Below are 20,165 nucleotides of genomic sequence, written 5' to 3'. Positions count from 1 at the left end.
CAGGAAAATATACATAGTGTACATTTACAGTTTTAACCATCTTCAAATGTACAATCCTGAAACATTGAGCCGCACATCCACAGCAGTACGTTCGGCCATCCTTCCCTACCCTCCAAGGCCAGAACTTGGGCCTCATTGCAGAGTGCAAGTGTTGTATAAACCATGCAGGTGAAGATGGTTCTATCTGGAGTGTGGTATTAATATCTAAAATCTTAAATCCACCCATCCACCCAACCAGTGTCTGTTGCATGCCAGTTTCTAGTAAATACAAAAGGGACTGAGGCCGAACCCTGCAGGCAGTATGGTGGGTGGAGCCTGGAGTCTGGATTCCACCCCCAGTCCGCCTTCCATAGAGGGCGGGAAGACACAGAGCACTCTGTTCTTAGACGGAATCTCTAGCTTGAAGAAATGCAGGGTTTCCTTGTTCTATTTGTCCAGAGACACAGGAAATGCTCTTACCCAAGAACCGAGCTTCTCTCAGTTACCCAGGCATGTGAGATTTCTCTCTTTTCTATTGTGTTTTGTCCTGATCTTTTCACAAGAGACAGAGGTAATAACTAACATTTGCCTGGAACTTTTTGGTTGACTAAGCACTGTCTCCAAGAGTTCTCTTTTGACCCGTCCATGCCTGGTGAGTGTAGCTGGGCAGAGAGAACTCTTTTACAGCCTGGGAAGCTGGGGCTCAGAGCAGCAAGTGGGTCCAGATTCTGCCCATGGCCACACACACATCTGCAGGTCCACACTCTGCACAGATCTTTAGAGAAAGTATTTGGGAGGGGACCACTTGGGTGAAGGTGGCTGGTTCCACACAAGGAAAGAAGAGGGCCAGCAGGGAAGCATCTTTTAATGCTCAGAGGCATGAAGCCCAAGTCAAATTGAGCTGTCGAGCTGCCTGTGGGTCATGGATGACTGCCAGCGGGAGCCGGGGCAGCTCAGGGCAATGAGAGGGACGCTCTGATGGGCCGCAGAGAGTCTGAAAGGCAATCATACCTCGGCAGCTGGAACGCTCCTGGACACTTTGTTTTAAAGCTGGAAGCAGCTCCTCACTGGAACCAGCAGGCACACCCCATGGGTCTACCAGGCCACCAGGGTCCAGGCAGCCAGCCGAGTGACCCACCAGGTGCTCGTGATGCTTTGCTCTCAGCTGGGTCTTTAGGCAAACGCTGCTGGCCAGTGTACCCAACATGAGGCCACAGAGATGGATGTTTGTGCCCTTACTCTGTATAAATAAACACCACTCAGTAATTTTACAGAGCAGCCTGGCAACCCTCAACCAAATGTCACACCAGCACCCCCATCTTCTGCCCTTGACCTCATGCTACATGTACCCAGTTCCACGGTCACATGATCCAAACTCATTATGAGTCCCCTTGAGTACCACGTTTTAATTCTTTTCGAGTCAAAAGAGATTCCATTCTCTCTGTCCATGTTCTTTGGGCATTTGTGATCAGCAGCGCAGTGTTTTTATGTTTTATTTACCGTTATAGGTCAGATGGATCCAGTCATAATTCATTATAACAGCACAGGCCTCACTGGCCCTAGGAGTCCTTATACTTTGGGCAGCGGACTTTCCTGGTGTTGTGACAAGAACCTGCAAGGACCACTTCTGAATCAGAGCCAAAGCCCTGATGAAGTCCAGTCCCCTGAGGGGGCCAGTCCTCGACCCTGACGCAGTCCTGCCCAGGGATGATAAGCAGCCCAGCCTATTCCAATGCTGCTCAGTTTCCACATTGACTTTAGGTCCTCTGCCGAGCACCATATGGCTTCCCAAACCCCATCACTTCCCGGAGGTTCTTCCTATGTGGGGCACTTAGATTAAGTGGCTGTCCTGCATTGTGTGAAGGGTGGAGTTATGATGTTCTTTGTTATTGCCACGGCTGAGGATCAGTATGTATATTAATGGAAACATTAATAGGAAGTGGGGAGGTTTAGAAAGCACCCATATCCTGCCAACATCACTACTTCCTCCCCACCGACACACACCCCAGGATGAGGAGGGAGGGAATGGCTCATAACTATGGATTTTGGCTGAGTTGGTTGGAATTTGAAGAGCCACTTTCTGTTCCCCAGACTATGGGAAGGCAAGACGGCAGGACACCTGGGGCCTGTCAGCAACAGGCTACTTACGTCTTGGGTTTTGTATGCTTATGTACTATGATTTCATGATTTTGAAGTAATTAAACTACTTTTTAAATAAGCTTCTGATTTGCAGTCTTCCCACACCTGTCCCTTGTGAGTGAAGCTTTGTGGAATGTCTGGATTCCTGGCAGGAAGGGGACAACTATCTGAGAATCCCTGGTCTCTCTTCACTTCCCCAAGGAACTGGACATGTCCTTGAGCAGCTCATGTCCAGCAGGGTGGCCAGAAGCTCCAGGTGGAGAGCAGGGCTTCTCAGATCCAAGCAACTTCTGATGTTAAGGTCCTCCTCCAATCCAGAAGAGAAGAAAGACCCTGTGCAGGAGGTTCCGGGTGGGGCTAAGGAATGAGACCAGAGTCCTGGTTATGTTGGGTGAAGTGCAAGGAAGGCAGCAGGAGATGGCAAGCAGAGCTCGATCTGTGCACAGGGCAGATGGCTACCACCGTGAGGTCTTTGAAACTGCAAATCAGCTATCTAAAATATGTTCAAAGACCTACAGGAAACCATGTCTAAATAACTAAAGGGAAGCATGAGAATAATATCTCACCAAATAGAGTATCAATAAAGAGACAAATTATAAAAGCAGAAGCAAACAGAAATTGTGGAGTTGATGAGGACAATAATAAAATTCACTAAAAATACAGTGAAAAATTCACTAGAGGGTCCTGATAGCATATCTGAGCAGGCAGAAGAAAGAATTAGTGGGCTTGAAGAAAAGGCAATTGAGATTATCCAGTCCTAGGAACACAACTTTAAAAAAATTAAGAAAAATGAACAGAGCCTCAGAAACCTGTGAGAGACCATTAAGCATGCCAATATATGTATAACAGGGTCCTAGAAGGAAGGCAGAGGGGTAGAGGGGCAGAAAGACTATTTAAAGAAATAATAACCCCAAACTCCCCAAATTTGCTGAAAGCCATTGATTTCTACATTCAAGAAACTCAGCCCAACTGTAAGTAGGGTAAACTCAAAGGGGTCTATTGCTAGACCCATAAGAATCAAACTATTGAAGGACAAAGAGCTTTGAAAGACGCAAGGAAGAAGCAACTCATCACACGCAAATGATCCTTAGTAAGATGAACAGCTGGCTTCTCATCAGAAACATGGTGGCCAGGGACAGCGGGACGGCACTGTCAAAGTTCTGGTGGGGAAGAAACCCCGCCAGCCGAGCAAAGGTTCTATATCTGGCCAAACCATCTTTTAAAAGTGAAGGATAAATCAGACATTTCTGGATAAACAAAACTGAGAGTGTGTCTCTAGCACACTTGCCCTACAAGAACTACTACAGAAATAAAGGGCACTAAATAGCAACTTCAACCAACATGAAGAAATAACAAGCACCAGTGAAAGGAATGACACCGACAAGGACGATATAAACACGCTTTTCATTTGTAACTCCTTTTTTCCGACTTAAAAGACAACTGCATAAAACAATAAATGAAAATCCATGTTGATGAGCATACAATGTATAAAGATGTAATTTGTAATAATAACAACAAAAAGGAGGGTGGAATGGAATTATATAGGAATACATGGTTTATACTACTGGGATTAAGTCATTTTTAATCCAAACTGTAACAAACTGAGATATTAATGGTGACCCTCGGGGCAACCACCAAGAAAACAAATAAATTACACACTGTCAATACAATTACGAGAGAATTACAGTTGTACACTAGAAAATAACTAACACAAAAGAAGGCAGTAGTGGAGACATATAGGAACAAAAAAGACACGTGAAATACAGAAATAGCAAAGCGGCTGACGTAAATCATACTTGACCCATCACATTAAATATAAACAGATTAAACACTCCAATTAAAAGGCAGAGATTGGAAGAAGAGAAAACAGGACTCCATCTACATGCTGTCTACGAGAGACCCACTTTAGAGTCAAGGACACAAATAGGTTGAAGGTAAAAGGACAGAGAAGATGTGCCATTCAGAAGATGTATCAACCAAAAGGGCCGGAGTGGCCATGCTAACATCAGACAAAACAGTCTCTAAGGCAAAAACTGTGACCAAAGACAAAGAAGCACGTTTTATGATGATAGAGGGTCAAACCATCAGGAAGACAAAATAACTATGAGCATACAGGAACTTGGAGCCCAAAAGTTCCTGAGGCAAACTGTGATCTTTAGGAGGAGTAGGGGAAGCAGCTCTGTCTTAGATATTTGACCCCATAACCCATTATGGGGCTTAGTAGTCTACCACTAGGGATTTACTCCTTTGGGTTAAAGTATGCCTTTCTTAGAGTTCTTTGTTAAAATACATATATGGCCCTGAACACCACTGGCATGAACACCTTAGCTGAAACTGGTTTAAGATCCTTTGGAGTAGGGCCTGCTAGTGACAGAAACAAAGGGTTGAGCTGTCTATGACGGAGGTGTGACCTGGAGCAGACCTGGGCGAGGGGAGGCTGGAGGGGCGTCCAAGATCGGGCAGAGGTATGGACACTGGGGAAAGAGCAGTACAGGGCAGAGGAGAGGTGGGAGAGAGCCAGGAGGAACTGAAAAGACCCCAAAGGGGAAATGAGCGCTGGACAAGGAGCAAAGCCACCAGGGTGTTGGTTTGGTGCCAGAGGTCGTGGCCAGAGGCAGCAGCAGACCCGGGAGAGGCCCAAGCAGTCAGAATGGGGGCAGCCAGCTGGGGCCAGGGATGGTGACAAGCACAGGGCATCCCTGGGTAAGCACTGGGAGCACCGTGGCAGGGAGGGAAGGTGACGGGATGTGGTCTGAGTGGAAAACCAGGAAGCCCACAGGGCAAAGATGGGCAGGGCCAGGAGGTCACACCAGACACAAGCTCAGAGTTGAGCAAAGAGCCGGACAAGCAGAAACAAAAGCAAGGTGGTGTCTGGGAGGCGCCCAGTGACGAGAAGACGCTTAGTGTTGGCTGGTGCTGAATCTGAAACCGAAGCGAGGGAGGCAACTGTTCTGGGCAGAAGCTCGACCCTGACAATGGCAATAGCCCCTACTTGTCAGCACCTAAGTGTTCCAGGCACTTCACATGTACTGCCTCCCATGGTACCCAAAGCGTTCCCAGAGGTCCACGTGGAAACCTCCTGTCCACAGACACATAGGAAATCTGCTTAAGTGACTTGCTCAGAGCTATTCCTGCCACGAGGGGCTAGAGCTGGGAGGCTTTGCTAATGCCCTGTGCTCGGCTCTGGGCCGGGCTGGTGTCCAACAGTGTGGCTTTAAAGGAATAGCAGGAAAGGGGCAACTGAGATCCGGGGGCATGGACATTCTCAGAGTCTCTACAAAATCCCCGTACATCATGTTTTCTCAGGTGGGTGTGGAGAAGGGAGTTGCAGAGGCCTGACTACCTTCCTGCCCCTCTCTCTGCCTGGATCCTTGAGGACTGGTGAGGATTCACCCCACAGGCTGAAAGGCCAGGCACTAGGGTCATCCCACCCTACTCGAAACCCAAGCTAGGGACGAGGGGCTGTGGATAAAGGCACACACACAGACACGCAGACACACGCACAGGCAGACACTGCTGGTGACATCTCACTAGTGAGACACTGGCAGCCCCCTCTCTAAGGCCAGGACCTCCTGTGAGTCCCTCCACACTGGGGCTGGGGCCAGAGCCCATCAGATGATGAACACAAGCCCTCTGAGCAGGAAGAGCCCCCCAAAGCCCTTACATTACTGATGCCACGGGGGCTCAGGAGGGAGCTGGACTGCTCAAGATCCTGGGTGCCTCCTGGCACTCAGTGCTGGCTCTTGTCACCCACCCTCCGGGGGCTCCCAGGTGCCTACAAAGGTGGAAGAGGGAGAAAGCCTGGACGGAGAAAGCCTGGACAAAGGAAGCTGGCGCTTGCCTGTGGCCTGTGGTCTCTGACCCTCTGGCCGATCTGGGCAGGAGGCCATAGGCACACCCTACGGAGCTCTTGGCCAATGACGGCCCCCTACCCTGCCCAGCTGGCTGTGTGCAGCTTTCTTGAATCGTCTTCTTGGTGGCTTGCAGACTCTCTCTGTCCCCTCCCTTCCTGCATGCCCCAACGGCATGTGGACATCACCCACTTTCCTACGTGGGGCCGGGCTCTAGCCCTAGAATGGTCAGTGGCAGTGATGTTTATGATCTTTGCCTCCAAGCTTCCAGTCAGGGTGAGAGTGCCCTTGCCAGCCTCAGATGCTAGTCAGTGATGTTGGAGCGCTGCCAAGGGCTGGGACCTCAGAACCCAGAGGACCGGACCACACGCCAGCCCAGATCAGTGTCCTCATCCAAGTGCCCTGTCCAGGGGCTGTCACAGGGGTGCCAAAGCCGGCAGCTACCCTTTGCTCCCTGCTCAGAACCCCCCAAATGTCAACATCACAGCCACACTTGAAAAAAATATAGATTTCTAGAAAAGCAAAATAAAATGAAGTCAGTAACTGCAGACCCGAGTTGGGTCTCCCTGCCTGCCTGTCAATCTACCCCAGTAATCGTCAGGTACAATTCGTGAAGAGCTATTTTGAGAAACACTCAGAAACTGGCTTTACACGGCTCTATGTACCTTACTGATACCCTCGGACATGGTTGCTCTGTTTAGCAGCAGCTGGTCTTGTTGCCCGGGTTTTCTTTTCATCTCCTCGCCAAAGTTAAGCAGTTGGTCAGCCCACTCCCTGACCCCAGCGTACATTTATCACCCACAGTCCACCCTGTGGAGTCAGGGGAGCAGGTGGGCGGTGGGGAGGAAGGCTGTGGCTTTTGTAAGGCGCAGCTCCAAAGAACCCACAGGGATAAACACAGAGGCCAGGCAGCTGCTGAGAAAGGAGGGGCCCTGAAGCTGGGGAAGGAGCAGGTCCCCTCGGGGTGAGGGTGGAACAGGAAGCAGGTATCTCAGTTTGATGGACTGAGCACCCACGGGCACCTCAAGACCAATGAAGCACATGCCGAGGGTGTCCCCTGGCATCCAGAGAACAGGCTCCGAGGCTGGACCGATGGCCCAGCAGTGCCCAGCCCCGCGTCTTTGACCTACAGGAAGCTGCCAGTCTGCCCTGCACAGTTGCCACGGCAACCTCAGTGCCAGGCTCCTAAGGGCAGGGTGGGGAGAAGGGTGGTGGAGAAGGCACGGGGTGGCTTTTCTGGAAAAGCTCATCTGTCCGTTTCCCCAGGAAACCAAGCTGGGGGAGAAAGAAGAATGGAAGCGACACCTGGGTCCAGACAGAGAAGAGAGGGAGAGATCCCGAGATGTCCGGAGAGCAGCTCTCCTCGGGGTTGCGCTTTCCTTCCACAGTGGTGGGGGGCCCATCGCCGATGGAGACTAAGGTCCAGTGGGTCCTGGTGGGGCATCCATGCAGGAGCCCCTGTACAGGAGGCAGGGCAGCCCTGTGGCCTCAGGTCCCGGCGGGAGTCCTGGGAGGCCCGTATCAGCCACAGCAGGCTTTCTTCTTGGCAGGGCGGTCAACCTGAATGGTGTCTTCCCTCACGGTGTCTTCTCGCTCCTTGAGGATCCTGGGGGAGGGGAAGGTGGAGGATAAGCAACGGAGGAGCTGCTGGGACGGACCCAGCCTCCCAAGAGCATCAGAGACAGTGTTCCAAGTCTCCCCTGGGCCAGGCACAGGTGCACAACTGTGATTTGAAAAGCTAGAGTTGTAATCAGTATGGATCCTTCACAACACCTCCTCCAGGCAGCCTCCCCTGATGCTCTGGATAATGTAAGTGCCCCTGGTAGCATTTGGGTCCTTCCTCTGTTCCAGTCCCATCACTGCGTCTCAGCAGAGAGTGAGACACTGATGACAGAGATGTATCCTTTGTCTCTGTCTCTGAAGCTTATCATAGTACCCAGCACCCAGCAGAGGCTCAAACATTATATTTATTGGTTATTAACTTTATGGAGGGGCTTCCCATGTGGCCAGAGCTCCAGATTAACTACAAGAGGTGAAGGATCAAAAACAGTGTCAGGGATCTTATCCTTGCTTTATATTCTCCAAGAACTTTCACCAGAAGCATCTCTACCGATTTTCACATAAGAGCAGAGAAGGTAGGATGGATGTTCCCATGTTGGAGGCAAAACCCTGGGAGGCAGGGCAACTTGCCCTGGGAATCAGTGTCAGAGAAAAGCCTAGAGTTTTCCCCATAAACCCCTAGGTCTTCCATAACTCTACAATGCTTCCAGTGCACCGAGTAAGTTGTTCTGTGTTCTCAATTATTTTTTAAAAATACATCTTTTAGATGCTGCAGAATGAATGCTCAGCATGACATAAGCACTAATCAGTATCTGCTGGGTGGGTTGATGGATGGGGATGGGTAGATGGACAAATGGATGGATGGAGGGAGGGAGGGAGGGATGGATGGATGGATGGATGGGGGTGGATGGACAAATGGATGGGTGGATGGAGGGAGGGAGGGAGGGAGGGATGGATGGATGGGTGGGTGGGTAGGTGGATGGATGGATGGATGGACGGGGGGTAGATGGACAGATGGATGGATGGAGGGAGGGATGGAGTGAGGGATGAAGGGATGGACAGAGCAATGGATGGATGCCTAGAGAGATGAATGAGTGAATGCCCAAGGATTGAGACTGGGGCCTGTGTGGTCCTTCTCCTTAGCCTTGGTGTAGGTAGAGGCTTACACCACCAGTCCTTTGAGCGCTATCTTCTAGGGTACCTCTGTGTCCCGCATCGCAGCCCCTCTCCTTGGCTCCCCTCCCCCTCCAACAGGAGTCCACAGTATAAGCCAGCTGGCCGCCAACTAATCCTTGATAAAACATTAGGCAGCATTGAGGGGCCTCTGATCTGACCTTTCCCAAAGCATTTGCATTTAAAAAGAGGATCTCTGGGAAATGGCAGGCAGCCTTTAAGACTCTGAAGACAAAGACTGCAGTGGAGGGGCAGGGGGCGGTGGGGACGGGGGACAGGCAAGGAGGCTCTCTTTTGTCACTGTGTTTCAGAGGTCTGTTCCTGACCCTGGGGTCCCACACAAAGGCCTAGGGCTCCAGCCCCTCTACCCAGATGGCTCAGACAGACAGAGGGGGTTTAGGCAGACAGAGACACCAGCTGAGTAGCATCTCATTACCTGGCCAGATGGAGCACAGACTCTTCTGTGTTGTGACCAGAATAGGCGCTGCATTCGTAGAAGGTCAGGTTGTGTTCCTGGAATCAGAGGAGACGGCGTGAAGGAGAATTGTGGGGGAGGGGGGACGGAGGGAGCCTTGGGTGGGGGGAGAATGCCCGTCTACACCTGCCACACCGTCACTTCCCCACGTGCCCTCCCTACGCTGTACCAGGCTGAGTTCTGTCCCTCAGGCTCCCTGACGGATGCAGGTTCCGGAACCATCTCCCAGGGGAGCCATAAGAACTATAAAACAACACAACCTACGCTGCTGCCTTAGTGCTTCACGCTTTCTGGAATTGCTGTCTGGGGTGTACAGGCTCCTTTTTCTTCTCACACCAGCCTGCAATGCAGGCCAAGACTCAGACAGAGGCCAGGGTGGGCGACACCCTTCCTGCTTTACAGGCAGAGAAACTGAGGCTCGAGAGGGTACAAATGGTGGGTGAGCCTGTTCAGGTCTCCACTGGGCTCCCAGCAACTCGCTTTCCCTGGCACACGGGCACAGTTGTTAATAATTCATACGCCAGTTAACGAACACTCCGGCTGCCCATGCTGCGGGCCCTGGGGTACAGGACTCTGGGGCCACAAGGACAACTGTCCATCGCCTCACCAGGCAGAGGGTGGACTATAAGTGTGGCGACAGGGGGCTGGGCCAAGGCTCATCCTATCCCGTTTATCACTCCCATTAACAGGCTTCCTGCTTTGTTCCTGACAACACTAGTGGCATCTGGCAGGAACCCTGGAGGCTGACACCCTGGGGGACAGGCAGCTGGGTGCAAATGCGTCCATAGCCACAGGTCAGGAGGCCCCAGGAATGCCGGCCCAGCTCCGTCCTCTGCCTTCGCCTGGTCTGGTCCCTGCACACCTCTGTCCTGACTCCCTTTCAGTCCACAGAAGGATGAAGGCTCCCTGGTGGGGTGGGGGGGGGGCACATAGACCTGGAACTGGAGACATGATTTGCCCCTTAGCTTCAAGCCCCAACCCCACCACTGAGGACGGGTGATGACTGAACAGATCACTTAACTTCTCCCAGCCTTCTCTTTTTTGCACTTACAGAAAGAAAGAAAGAAAAATAAAATGGAATGATAAAGATACAGATCTGCAGTTCCTTAATCAAAATCCTTGGATCCAGGTGTATTTTGGAACCCAGAAGTTTTAAGTTTTAGAAAGATAATAGTGTTAGTTGCTCAGTCATGTCCGACTGTTTGAGACCCCATGGATGGTAACCTCTGTCCATGGCATTCTCCAGGCAAGAATACTGCAGTGAGTTGCCATTCCTTTCTCCAGGAGATCTTCCAGACCCAGGAATGAAACCTGGGTCTCCCACATTGCAGGCAGATTCTTTGCCATCTGAGCCACCAGGAAAGCCCAGAAATAAGGACAAGACAGATAATACTTGTCCATAATATATATTATATAATAGCCTCTGTGGATATACAACAGTACCCTATAATCAAATATATTAATATTTCTTCAGTGAAGCATTTGAGTATTCATTCAAAGTGAAGTAAACAAAAACCATAAAAAGCCCCAATTGCAGTCCTGGTCAGGTTCTTCTGACAAATGAAATGCAAAAAAGCCTTTGTGTTCGGAGCTCTTTGGACCTGGAATTGCGGATGTGGCCCAGGGACATGGAGCTGCCCGCTGACCACACAGCTGCCAGACCTTCCTCCTCCCGTGGATCTCACCCCTGTGCCTGCCTGCCCAGCCCCAGAGGCCATAAGTCCCTGTCTCGAGCAAGCACACCAAGACTCATGGAACCCTGGTGCTGCAGAGCACCAGCTCCACAGACACACGCTTCCTAGAATCTGCTCCGAGGGAAGGCAGGCTGCCAAGAGCCAGAGTGGTTTGTGTTGCTGTCCGATTTCCTTCAAGCCACAGTGGTTCTCTGCTTGGGCGAGGGGGCTGGTGCTTATTTTAATGGTTGGCTTTGCAGGGCCTGCCTGGAGTCTGTCTCAAGCCTGCAGCTTGGAGACTCAGTCTTGGTGGGAAGGAGGAACGCTCTAACAGGAAGAACACACTCCGAGGAAGAGCACACGGCCTGGCAGGGAGTGAGCGCGCCATCTGTGAAGGTGACCAAGTCAAGAAACAGGGATGGATGGGACTCAAGGATCAGCTGGGAGACAAATAAGGAACCTCCTCCTAGTGGAGGGTTTGGGCTTCCCCGATGGCTTGGTAGGTAAAGAATCTGCCTGCGTCTCCCACATCGCAGGCGGATTCGGGAGACGCAGGCAGACTGGGGTTCGATCCCTGGGTCGGGAAGATCCCCTGGAGGAGGAAATGGCAGCTCATTCCAGTGTTCTTGCCTGGAGAATCCCATGGACAGAGAAGCCTGGTGGCTACATGAGAGTCGGACAGGACTGAGTGTGTGCGCAGCCGCAGCCTCTGAGGATTCATAATTCTGAGTTCCAAGGAAGAGGATTTGGGAAATTCCCCACACCCAAGGCGAGTCTGTCTTGCAAACTTGGTTCTCTGCAGAAAGTTCCACGTGCACAGCAGCTGGACTGCCCCCTGATGCCAGGACACCATCCCCGGCCTGCTTGCTTCCTTCCCAGGGACTTCCCCAAGAAGGATCCCAGCCCAGCTCCGGGCACATGCCCAAGCCCCCTCAGGGTTCCTCCAAGTCCAGAGAGACGGGATGCTCGCCCCTCACCTTGGCCAGCTGCTCTCCCAGGCCCCGCGGCACTTCCCGCTCTTTCTCGTTGTCAATTTTGTTGCCCAGCAGAAGAACAGGAATGCGGTCTCCCACAGCTTCCTGTGGAAAAGATAATCCCCAACTGAGAGATACATCTTTAAGGAGAACCTGGAAGGGCAGGAGAAAACACTGGCTGCAAAGACTCAAACTGGCTTGTAAATTCTCTGATGCCACAGAGGTTGGGTGATAAGACAGTCAGCCCAGAGCAGAGAGGGGACCTCAGTCTCCCAGAGCCTTAGTTTGCTGGGCTTCTGTGAGTGCCTGAGGCTGCCTCTGGTGCCTCCCAGTCCTCTGTGCAGGGAACCTCCCTCCAGCCTGCTCCTCGGGTCCTGGCTGGAGAAGAACGAGGGCACAGCTGATGCTGTTAAATAAGGGTCTGTACACAGCCTCCACGGGCATTCCCAAGTGACCCGATTTGGTTGACATGACCAAATGAACAAGGAATTACTGTGATGGGCTTAGGAGGTGGTCCAGGGGCTATGCCGCCAGCAGTGGCACCTCTGGGGACTTTGAACTTGGCACAATGCTTCTGAAAGGATGGGTCCCGGTCCGATTCATGGTCCTGAGCCCACAGTGCCCAATACAGGGCTGTCGTGTGCTTCGCTGGAGGTCACCCCACGGGGATCCCTGTCCTGGGTACCCTGGCTCTGAAGAAGTCTCAATCAGGAAGAATGGGGGCCGGAGCACCCACAGTTCATGGGCCAGAAGAACAGGTTAATCTGAGGGCTCAACCCTACTTACTCCTCCAGCAGCTGTGATGTGTCAGCTGGAGACTTGCACCCCAGGATCCCTGCACTCCAGGGTCTCTGCACACTGGGGTCCCTGCACCCCAGGTCCCTGCACCCTGGGATCCCTGCACTCCAGGGTCCTTGCTCCCCAGGGCTCTTACACCGCAGGTTCCCTGCAGCCGAGAGTTCCTGCACCCCAAGGGCCTAAGACACACAGAAACTGAGTCAATACGGTAATGTTCACATTCGCTCAGGTTGCTATTTTTGTTTTGTGAGATATTTAATTAGGGGCTTTTAATCATAATTTGGTAACAACTAGTTGTTCACTGCAGCTCTGTGTTTCACCAAGTAGAGAGAGCCGTGGGATGCCAGAAGCCAGCCAGTGGCTACAGTGTCACCAGCAGTTCAGCTGCCTTACCCTAGACCTGGTCAAGCAAACATCCATGGTCCCTCCAACAGGACGCCTACAGAGGTTTAAATGTCATCACATTTGAAATGAAGCCTCCCTGGTTCCTCAGTCTACACATTCCATTTTATTGCAGTTCAGTAGTGAAAAAAATTCTCATTGATTAAATGAGAACATTAGAGCTCAGAGAATCCAAAATAACTGCCAGTAAAGTCAGTGTTATGAAGACCCATCCTTTAGTATATGGATCACCTTTCTCAAATCCTTGGCTCTAAGTTCTTATTTCCAATGACCCCTGCTACTTTGTTGCTGCTGCTGCTGCTACTGCTAAGTGGCATCAGTCGTGTCCAACTCTGTGCGACCGCATAGACGGCAGCCCACCAGGCTCTGCCATCCCTGGGATTCTCCAGGCAAGAACACTGGAGTGGTTTGCCATTGCCTTCTCCAATGCATGAAAGTGAAAAGTGAAAGTGAAGTCGCTCAGTCGTGTCCAACTCTTGGCGACCCCATGGACTGCAGCCCACCAGGCTCCTCTGTCCATGGGGTTCTCCAAGCACGAATACTGGAGTGGGTTGCCATTTCTTTCTCCAGGGGAGCTTCCCAACCCAGGGACCAAACCTGAGTCTCCTGCATTGGCAGGTGGGTTCTTTACCGCTGAGCCACCCGAGAAGCCCCTCTGCTATCTACTGTCTCATTAACCAGAACTCTCTAAAGGCAGTATTTCTGTATGTCCATGGTGAGACGAATGGTGACTCAAGGCACTCCCGGATCTTACGGTGTCCTCTGAGACATCAGAAGTAGGTTGACTTGTGCACGTGTTGGGGGATGCGCTGGGTGGGCTCCGCCATATTCCAGGTACCCGTGTGTAGGAAATACTCATGGCTGCATGCACGGTCCACCAGACTCCTTCTTAGCCAGACTTCGAGGACCAGGGATGCCCCACAGTCTCACCTGTTTTGTGCCACAGAAACTCCTGCAAACAGTTTTTCACAGAAAAGGAACAAAAGAGGAAGAAGTAGGAAAATGAGCCAAAAGCCTTGCTGTTTGGAGCACACGCGAGAGATATTTGTAGATGGATGTGTGAGAAATGACTTAAGGCTGGTGGGATTTCTTGATGTGGAAACTCTGTGAAAATAAGAGCATCGGACTTGAAATCGCAGGGTGGGATTCTAGCCTGCAGTCTGATATTGTTACTGGAAATGGCTAGTTTTTCTCCCTGGGTCCTGAATGACCAAATGGGATGAGGTAGGAGCAGGCAGCCTGGCACCTGTATCATGAGCAGCAGAGCTGCCCTTGAAAAAGGAGAGGCGGCCTTCTTTCCTAAAACGATTCCTGGCTAAAAAATAAAAATAAAGATGAAAGAGTTTAGAAGGAGCAGAAAAAAAAAAAAAAAAGTCCAAGCCCCAGCTGGAGTGGTGGTTTCTGCTCTTTGCAGTGTTCTCCTCCTATACAAACTCTCTGGCCCCTCAGTTCTCTTCCGTGGACCCTGTGATTTAGGAGAACGAGGCCTATCTGCAAAGATGTGGCACAAAAAAAAAAAAAAAAGTCAGAACATACGTAAGGCCACGGCATGTGCTACCCATCACGGGCAGCCAGGTGTCCTCACCCCACCCTAGATCTGTCTCCAACATGGGAGGAGCCGGGGTTGGGCTGGGGTCTCATGGCCCTCTCTGACTTGAACCTCAACACTTGAGCCCTCTGCCTACACTTTACGTCATTCACCTACCTAACTAGCTATTGGCCTGTCCGTCCACTGCTTGAACAAAGATGCTCTTAATGACCCACCAGATGAAGTGATACTTCCTTTTGAAAGTCCGAGGAGCACCTCCTTCGGTGCCCAAGTCTGCAGCCACTCAATGTCTGTGGACGGCTCTACAGATGTTGGTAAGGTCACATGGGGCTTCCCTAGCAGCTCAGACGGTAAAGAATCTGCCTGCAATGCAGGAGACCCAGGTTTGATCCTTGGGTCGGGAAGATCCCCCGCAAGAGGGCATGGCAACCCACTCCAGTATTGTTGCCTGGTGAATTCTGTGGACAGGGGAGCCTGGTGAGTTGCAATCCAGGGGGTTGCAAAGAGTCAGACACAACTGAGCAACTGTCAATTTCACTTTCACAAAGTCACAAGGGCAGCCCAGGTTGGAGGGAAGGAGTGACCAGCTGGGCACAGTCTCCGGGCAGGCCCTCCAGGCCCTGTCCAGCTCTGCTGCAGCGCTTATGGGACCTGTCCAGCTCCCTCCTCTCTCCCCTCTCTGCTCCCTGAGCTGAGAGGTGGGTTTCAGCGCTGGCGTCTATCCTCCCACTGTCCTCAGAAGCCTCTTTCCACCTTCCACCATTCAGTTACTTTTCTCTAAACTTGAACTTCTTGGAAGATAGACTTGTTGAAATTCAAATATTCTCCATCTCTGACTTTAACTTATAGGAACTGTCAACTCGGAGCAAGCTTAGGACTTGCAGCTGTTGCATTTGGTTGGTAGCTGTGTGTGTGTGTGAGAGAGAGAGACAGAGTGTGTGTGTGTGTGTGTGTGTGTGTGTGTGTGTTAATATCTATTGGCTGGGAGGCAATAAAAAGCACTTAGCCAGGCGAGTGCTGTATTTCTCTAGAGGCAGGAAAAAAAACATCTTAACACATTAAAGCACGCAGTTATGCTAAGAACAAAAAAATGACTGCAAAATTATATCTTGGGGGTTTCCATATTTATCCAACCCCCCCTCCCAGAAGATGAGTCAAAACAAGATTTATTTGCGTAGTTCGTTCTAAACTGCCAGCACTTTGAGCTCAACTTGGAACATGGGGGAAAAAAATCAAGCTGCTATTTTTTGCCAAGTGCTATACATTGTCACCGACGACAAAGACCACAGAATGAGAGCCAGCTAGTCACCCAGGAGGGGAGCAGAGACCTGCAGAGCTGTTCTGCTTTGAGATGGAAGCCGGAAGGGCCGGAAAGAGATGAACGTCTATTTCTCAGAAGCAGGTGTAACCGGGGCCATGTGATGAGGGAGGAGCAGAAGGCAGGAGCAGACCTTAGATTCCAGCCCTGGCTGTGCCACCTGACCAGCTGCAGATCCTCTGACAAGGCACTTCTCTCTGCATCTCAGGATTTCTCAGTTATAAGGCAAACAGCCTACGTGACATTAATCTCCATGGTTTTATTCCAGCTCAGATTCACTGGTCTTGCTCGTTCATGTCTTGGTTCAGATGCTACTTTCTTGACGTACAGGCTTAACGGGACAGAGTTCTGGGGGTGACAGAAAGATCCAAACAAGAAGTTAGTATGCCAGGACTGCAGGCACTGGGGACCAGCAATCTGGATTCAGGAGAAATACCAGCCTATCCAGCTTGTGTTGTTTTCAGTCACTAAGTCGTGTCCGGCTCTTTGTAGCACCATGGACTGTAGCCCGCCAGGCTTCTCTGTCCATGGGATTCTCCAGGCAAGAATACTGAAGTGAGTTGCCATGCCTTCCTCTAGGGGATTTTCTCCACCCAGGGATCGAACCCACGTCTTCTGCACTGGCAGGCGGGTTCTTTACCACTGAGCCACCAGGGAGGCCCCATTGGGCTTGTTTTTGGGTCACTACGTTGTGTCCGACTCCTTGCGACCCCATGAACTGCAGCACACCAAGCTTCCCTGTTCTTCACGATCTCCCGGAGCTTGCTCAAACCCACATCCATTGAGTTGGTGATGCCATCCAACCATCTCATCCTCTGTCACCCCCTTCTCCTCCTGCCCTCAATCTTTCCCAGCATCGGGGGCTTTTCAAATCAGTCAGCTCTTCACATCAGGTGGCAAAACTAATGGAGTTTCAGCTTCAGCATCAGTCCTTCCAGTCAATGTTCAGGGTTGATTAGGATTGACTGGTGTGATCTTCTTACTCAAGAGTTTTCACTGGGCCTGTACCAAATCCTATTTTCTTGACCTGATTCAGGGACAAAGTTTTCAGACGTCCAGGGTGCTCCACAGTCTAAAAACAGGGCCCTTAGATCCTGTCCAGGTTCTCCTCTAGCCTGGACTGGTTAAAGGAGTCCCATGCAGCAGAGATTAGGGTCAGATGGGTCAGGGCCGCTGAGGTGGCAGAAAGGTCTAAACGGCTGCGATTTCCCATAGGTGCACAGGAAAGGTAAGGCGGCAGGAGGATCCTCACAGAGTGAGTCTGGGTCCAGCTTTGGCCTCTTCTGCAGCAGGCCTGCAGGGCAGGTAAAGGTGGAAGGGGCCTGGCAGTGGGCAAAGCACCTCATAAGGCGGGGCAGAGGTCCCTTTTCTTCACCCGAGGCGTTTGGGTGGGTGAAGATCCTTCCAGCCCAGATCCTTCCTCTGGGCTGGAAGGATCACTGGAGTCCTCTCGTCTATATGCTCCATCCTGGCCTCCCCCCCACCCCGAGACAGTCAAGGGCCAGCCCCAGTAGAACGTGAAGGCCAGAGCATCGCATCCACTCCTTCACTGAGTGACTGGCCCACATTGTAGAGCCAGGCAGTGGCTGAGCTGAGATGGTGACAAGGTCCAAGTGGAGTTCAGGGAACTGCACTCCTCCCCAGCAGCTGCTCCCACCCCAGGCAACCTCGTCCAGGAGCCAGGCTTTGCCGTGTATAATCTCAGACCTTTCCTCCGGTACAGCTTTCAGGTTGAGGGGGGATGGGGTGCTGGGAACAGCTGGCCACCATTCACTTAATAATAAGGCTTCCGAACCCAAAGGCTATTATTAAAGCTTCTGCTCCGGCCTCCCTCCTCCGGGTGGGGGGTGCTGGCTGGCAGAGCACCGTGGAAATTGGAGGTGCGCCACCAACACCAGTGCTGCTTATGTTCCGTCCCTCTCCGATCCGAGTAGGTGTCAACTTTTCATCCATCACCTGACGTCTCTGGTGGCTGGTTGCCAAGGCAGAACAACTTAGCTTTTCAAGAACCTTGAGATCAATTGCATTTCCAATGCCACCGTTCCTCAATACGCCCCTGCCTCATGACACAGCCTCTGGCACCTGCCCATGAAATCCAGGGCCACTAAACTGGGTCCTCCAGAGTGCCTGGGACATGCTGAGCACACGGGTCATGCCCCTCAAATTCTTGCTCAAGGAGCACAAACGTCTTTGACAAGGATTTAGAATCTTGCTTCTCAAAGTGCGGTCCCTGGCCCAGCAGCATTGGCTTGTTAGAACTTGCTAGAAATGCAGAATCTGGGGCCCCAGCCCACACCTGCTGACCCAGGATCCGTATTTTAACCTTGTCTCCAGGAGACTATTTATGTATATTACAGTTTGAGAAGCCACTGGTTTAGGCTAGAAACCATGGTGGCTGAGGATCAAAACCACCTGGGGGACCTTTGCTTTTCTTGTTGCTCAGATTCCCAGGTTCCGGATCATTCTCTTTGGGAGAGAAGGCCCTGGGGTCTGTTTTTGTTGAAAGCTCCGTAAGTAATCTTCACGTTCTTTCAGGTTTGGAATCATCTTTTCAAGTTTACCTGTACCTTCTGCTCAAAGCTAAAGCAGGAGAATGCAAACCACAAATTCCACAGAGAAGCCCCGTCCACACACGGGTAATTCTGAGTTAGCCACAGATGGATCTGCCATTTCAGCTTTGCTTCCGTGGGTGGCTCTGTTGGGGTGCACGCAGGTGATGCCATCCAGCCTTACTGCAGGCAGGAGCAGGCTAATCACACAGTGCTCCACCAGCTTTGTGCAGAATGACTGGACTCAGCCTTCATGCTGCGACGATGTTGCTGTCGTTCAGTCACTAAGTCGTGTCTGACTCTCTGTGACCCCATGGACTGCAGCACGCCAGCCTCCTCTGTCCTTCACTATCTCCTGGAGTTTGCTCAGGTTCACGTCCATTGAGTTAGTGATGGTGATGCTGTCTAGCTGTCTCGTCACCTGCTGCCTCCTCCTCCTTTTGTCGTCAATCTTTCCCAGCATCAGACCCTCTGACATTTCTTTACCGCCACCACCGCCCCCAAATTCAATCTGATGTGCCACTTCCTGGCTAAATCCCGGGCTCTCTGCAAGACAGCGGCCTTAGAAACCCCAGCTCCTACTAATGCAGAGAGCACACTTCTGTAAATTTCTCTCCATCCATCCTTGCTGATTCTAGACTATCTGCATTGTCTCTTCCCAGAACTCACTCTGTAACTGCAAGGAACTGGTGCCAGGACTTCTGAGGGTACCAAAACCCACAGATGCTCAAGTCCTTTACTTAAAAAGGTGTAGTACAGTCAAGCCCCCTGCCCGGAATCTGAAAGTTCCACATCCTCCAGTTTGGTGTGTGCAGAAACCCCACTGTGTGTTTATCAAAATTTTGATGTGGGGTGCAATTAAACGTCTGTGGCTGGGGAAAGAATGGGTGACCTTGAAGAGGTCCTGACCTCAATTTCTTCATTTGAGAACCAGATGGCTATATTACATCTGTGGTTTTCAAAAAGAAACCCTCTTGCCTAACTAAATCATAGTCAAGACTCCAACTCACAAAACTGAAAGACGGGGAATTCCCTGGCAGTCCTGTGGTGCAGACTGAATTTCAAATGCAGGTTCATTCCCCGTTCAGGGAACTAGGATCCTTCATGCTCTGTGGCATGGCCAAAAACTAAAATAAAAATAAATAAAGCAATCAAAAGAAAAAAATTAACAATATAGAAGGGCTCTGAGGTGGGGGGTAGAGAGTCCAGACCTGTGACCACCATACTTCCCTGACCATCTCTGGCCATGGGAAAGGCTGATTGCTGGGCTCCAAGGAGGAAAGTTTGAAAACCACCAGGTTAGGTAAGCCCTAAAATCTCTCCTGGTGTTTTACCTCTGTGAGGAAGATAAAATCTGCTGGTGCCATCAAAAATCAGGTTGTAAACCACAAATTTTAAAGAGGATGCACTTCCATATGACTCCACCATCTGCCTCTACCATCAGCTCTGTGTAGGGCCACTCGCTACATTTCAAAACATACATTTTCTCTATCCTGTTTTAGACACAATCATATCGAAAAATAATTTATATCAAATTTGTATCAGGCAAACTTCTGAGAAGCCCTGGAACCTCGCTTCCATCCCTGTTCCTCATTTTCCTTGGTGACACCAAGGCAGCAGAAGAACAGGAGAGAAAGCAGTGGCCTATCCAAGTCCAGACTCCAAGAGGAACACATTTGGGGTTCGAGGCAGTATGGGTCTCAGGGCCGAGACAGAATGAAATGA

General features: G+C 51.1%; 1 protein-coding gene across 6 annotated transcripts in view; it reads right to left on the bottom strand.

Annotated features, from left to right (window-relative positions):
• Positions 1 to 3,503: 3,503 nt before the first annotated feature.
• Positions 3,504 to 20,165, bottom strand: part of CRACR2A (calcium release activated channel regulator 2A) — a 153,775-nt gene continuing 137,113 nt past the window's right edge. For all 6 annotated transcript variants that reach the window (XM_042247631.2, XM_042247632.1, XM_027967993.2 and 3 more), the window contains 3 exons: positions 11,828 to 11,929; positions 9,139 to 9,215; positions 3,504 to 7,575 (listed from right to left, as the gene is read on the bottom strand). In XM_042247631.2, coding sequence (XP_042103565.1) covers positions 7,491 to 7,575; positions 9,139 to 9,215; positions 11,828 to 11,929 — 264 coding nt within the window. In that variant the 3' untranslated portion in view covers positions 3,504 to 7,490. The remainder of the gene's footprint in view (positions 7,576 to 9,138; positions 9,216 to 11,827; positions 11,930 to 20,165) is intronic.

This window comes from Ovis aries, chromosome 3, assembly GCF_016772045.2.
Source record: "Ovis aries strain OAR_USU_Benz2616 breed Rambouillet chromosome 3, ARS-UI_Ramb_v3.0, whole genome shotgun sequence".
Lineage (NCBI taxonomy): Eukaryota > Metazoa > Chordata > Mammalia > Artiodactyla > Bovidae > Ovis > Ovis aries.
Note: the sequence above shows the minus strand (reverse complement) of the source record. Positions and strands in the feature narration are given on the sequence as shown.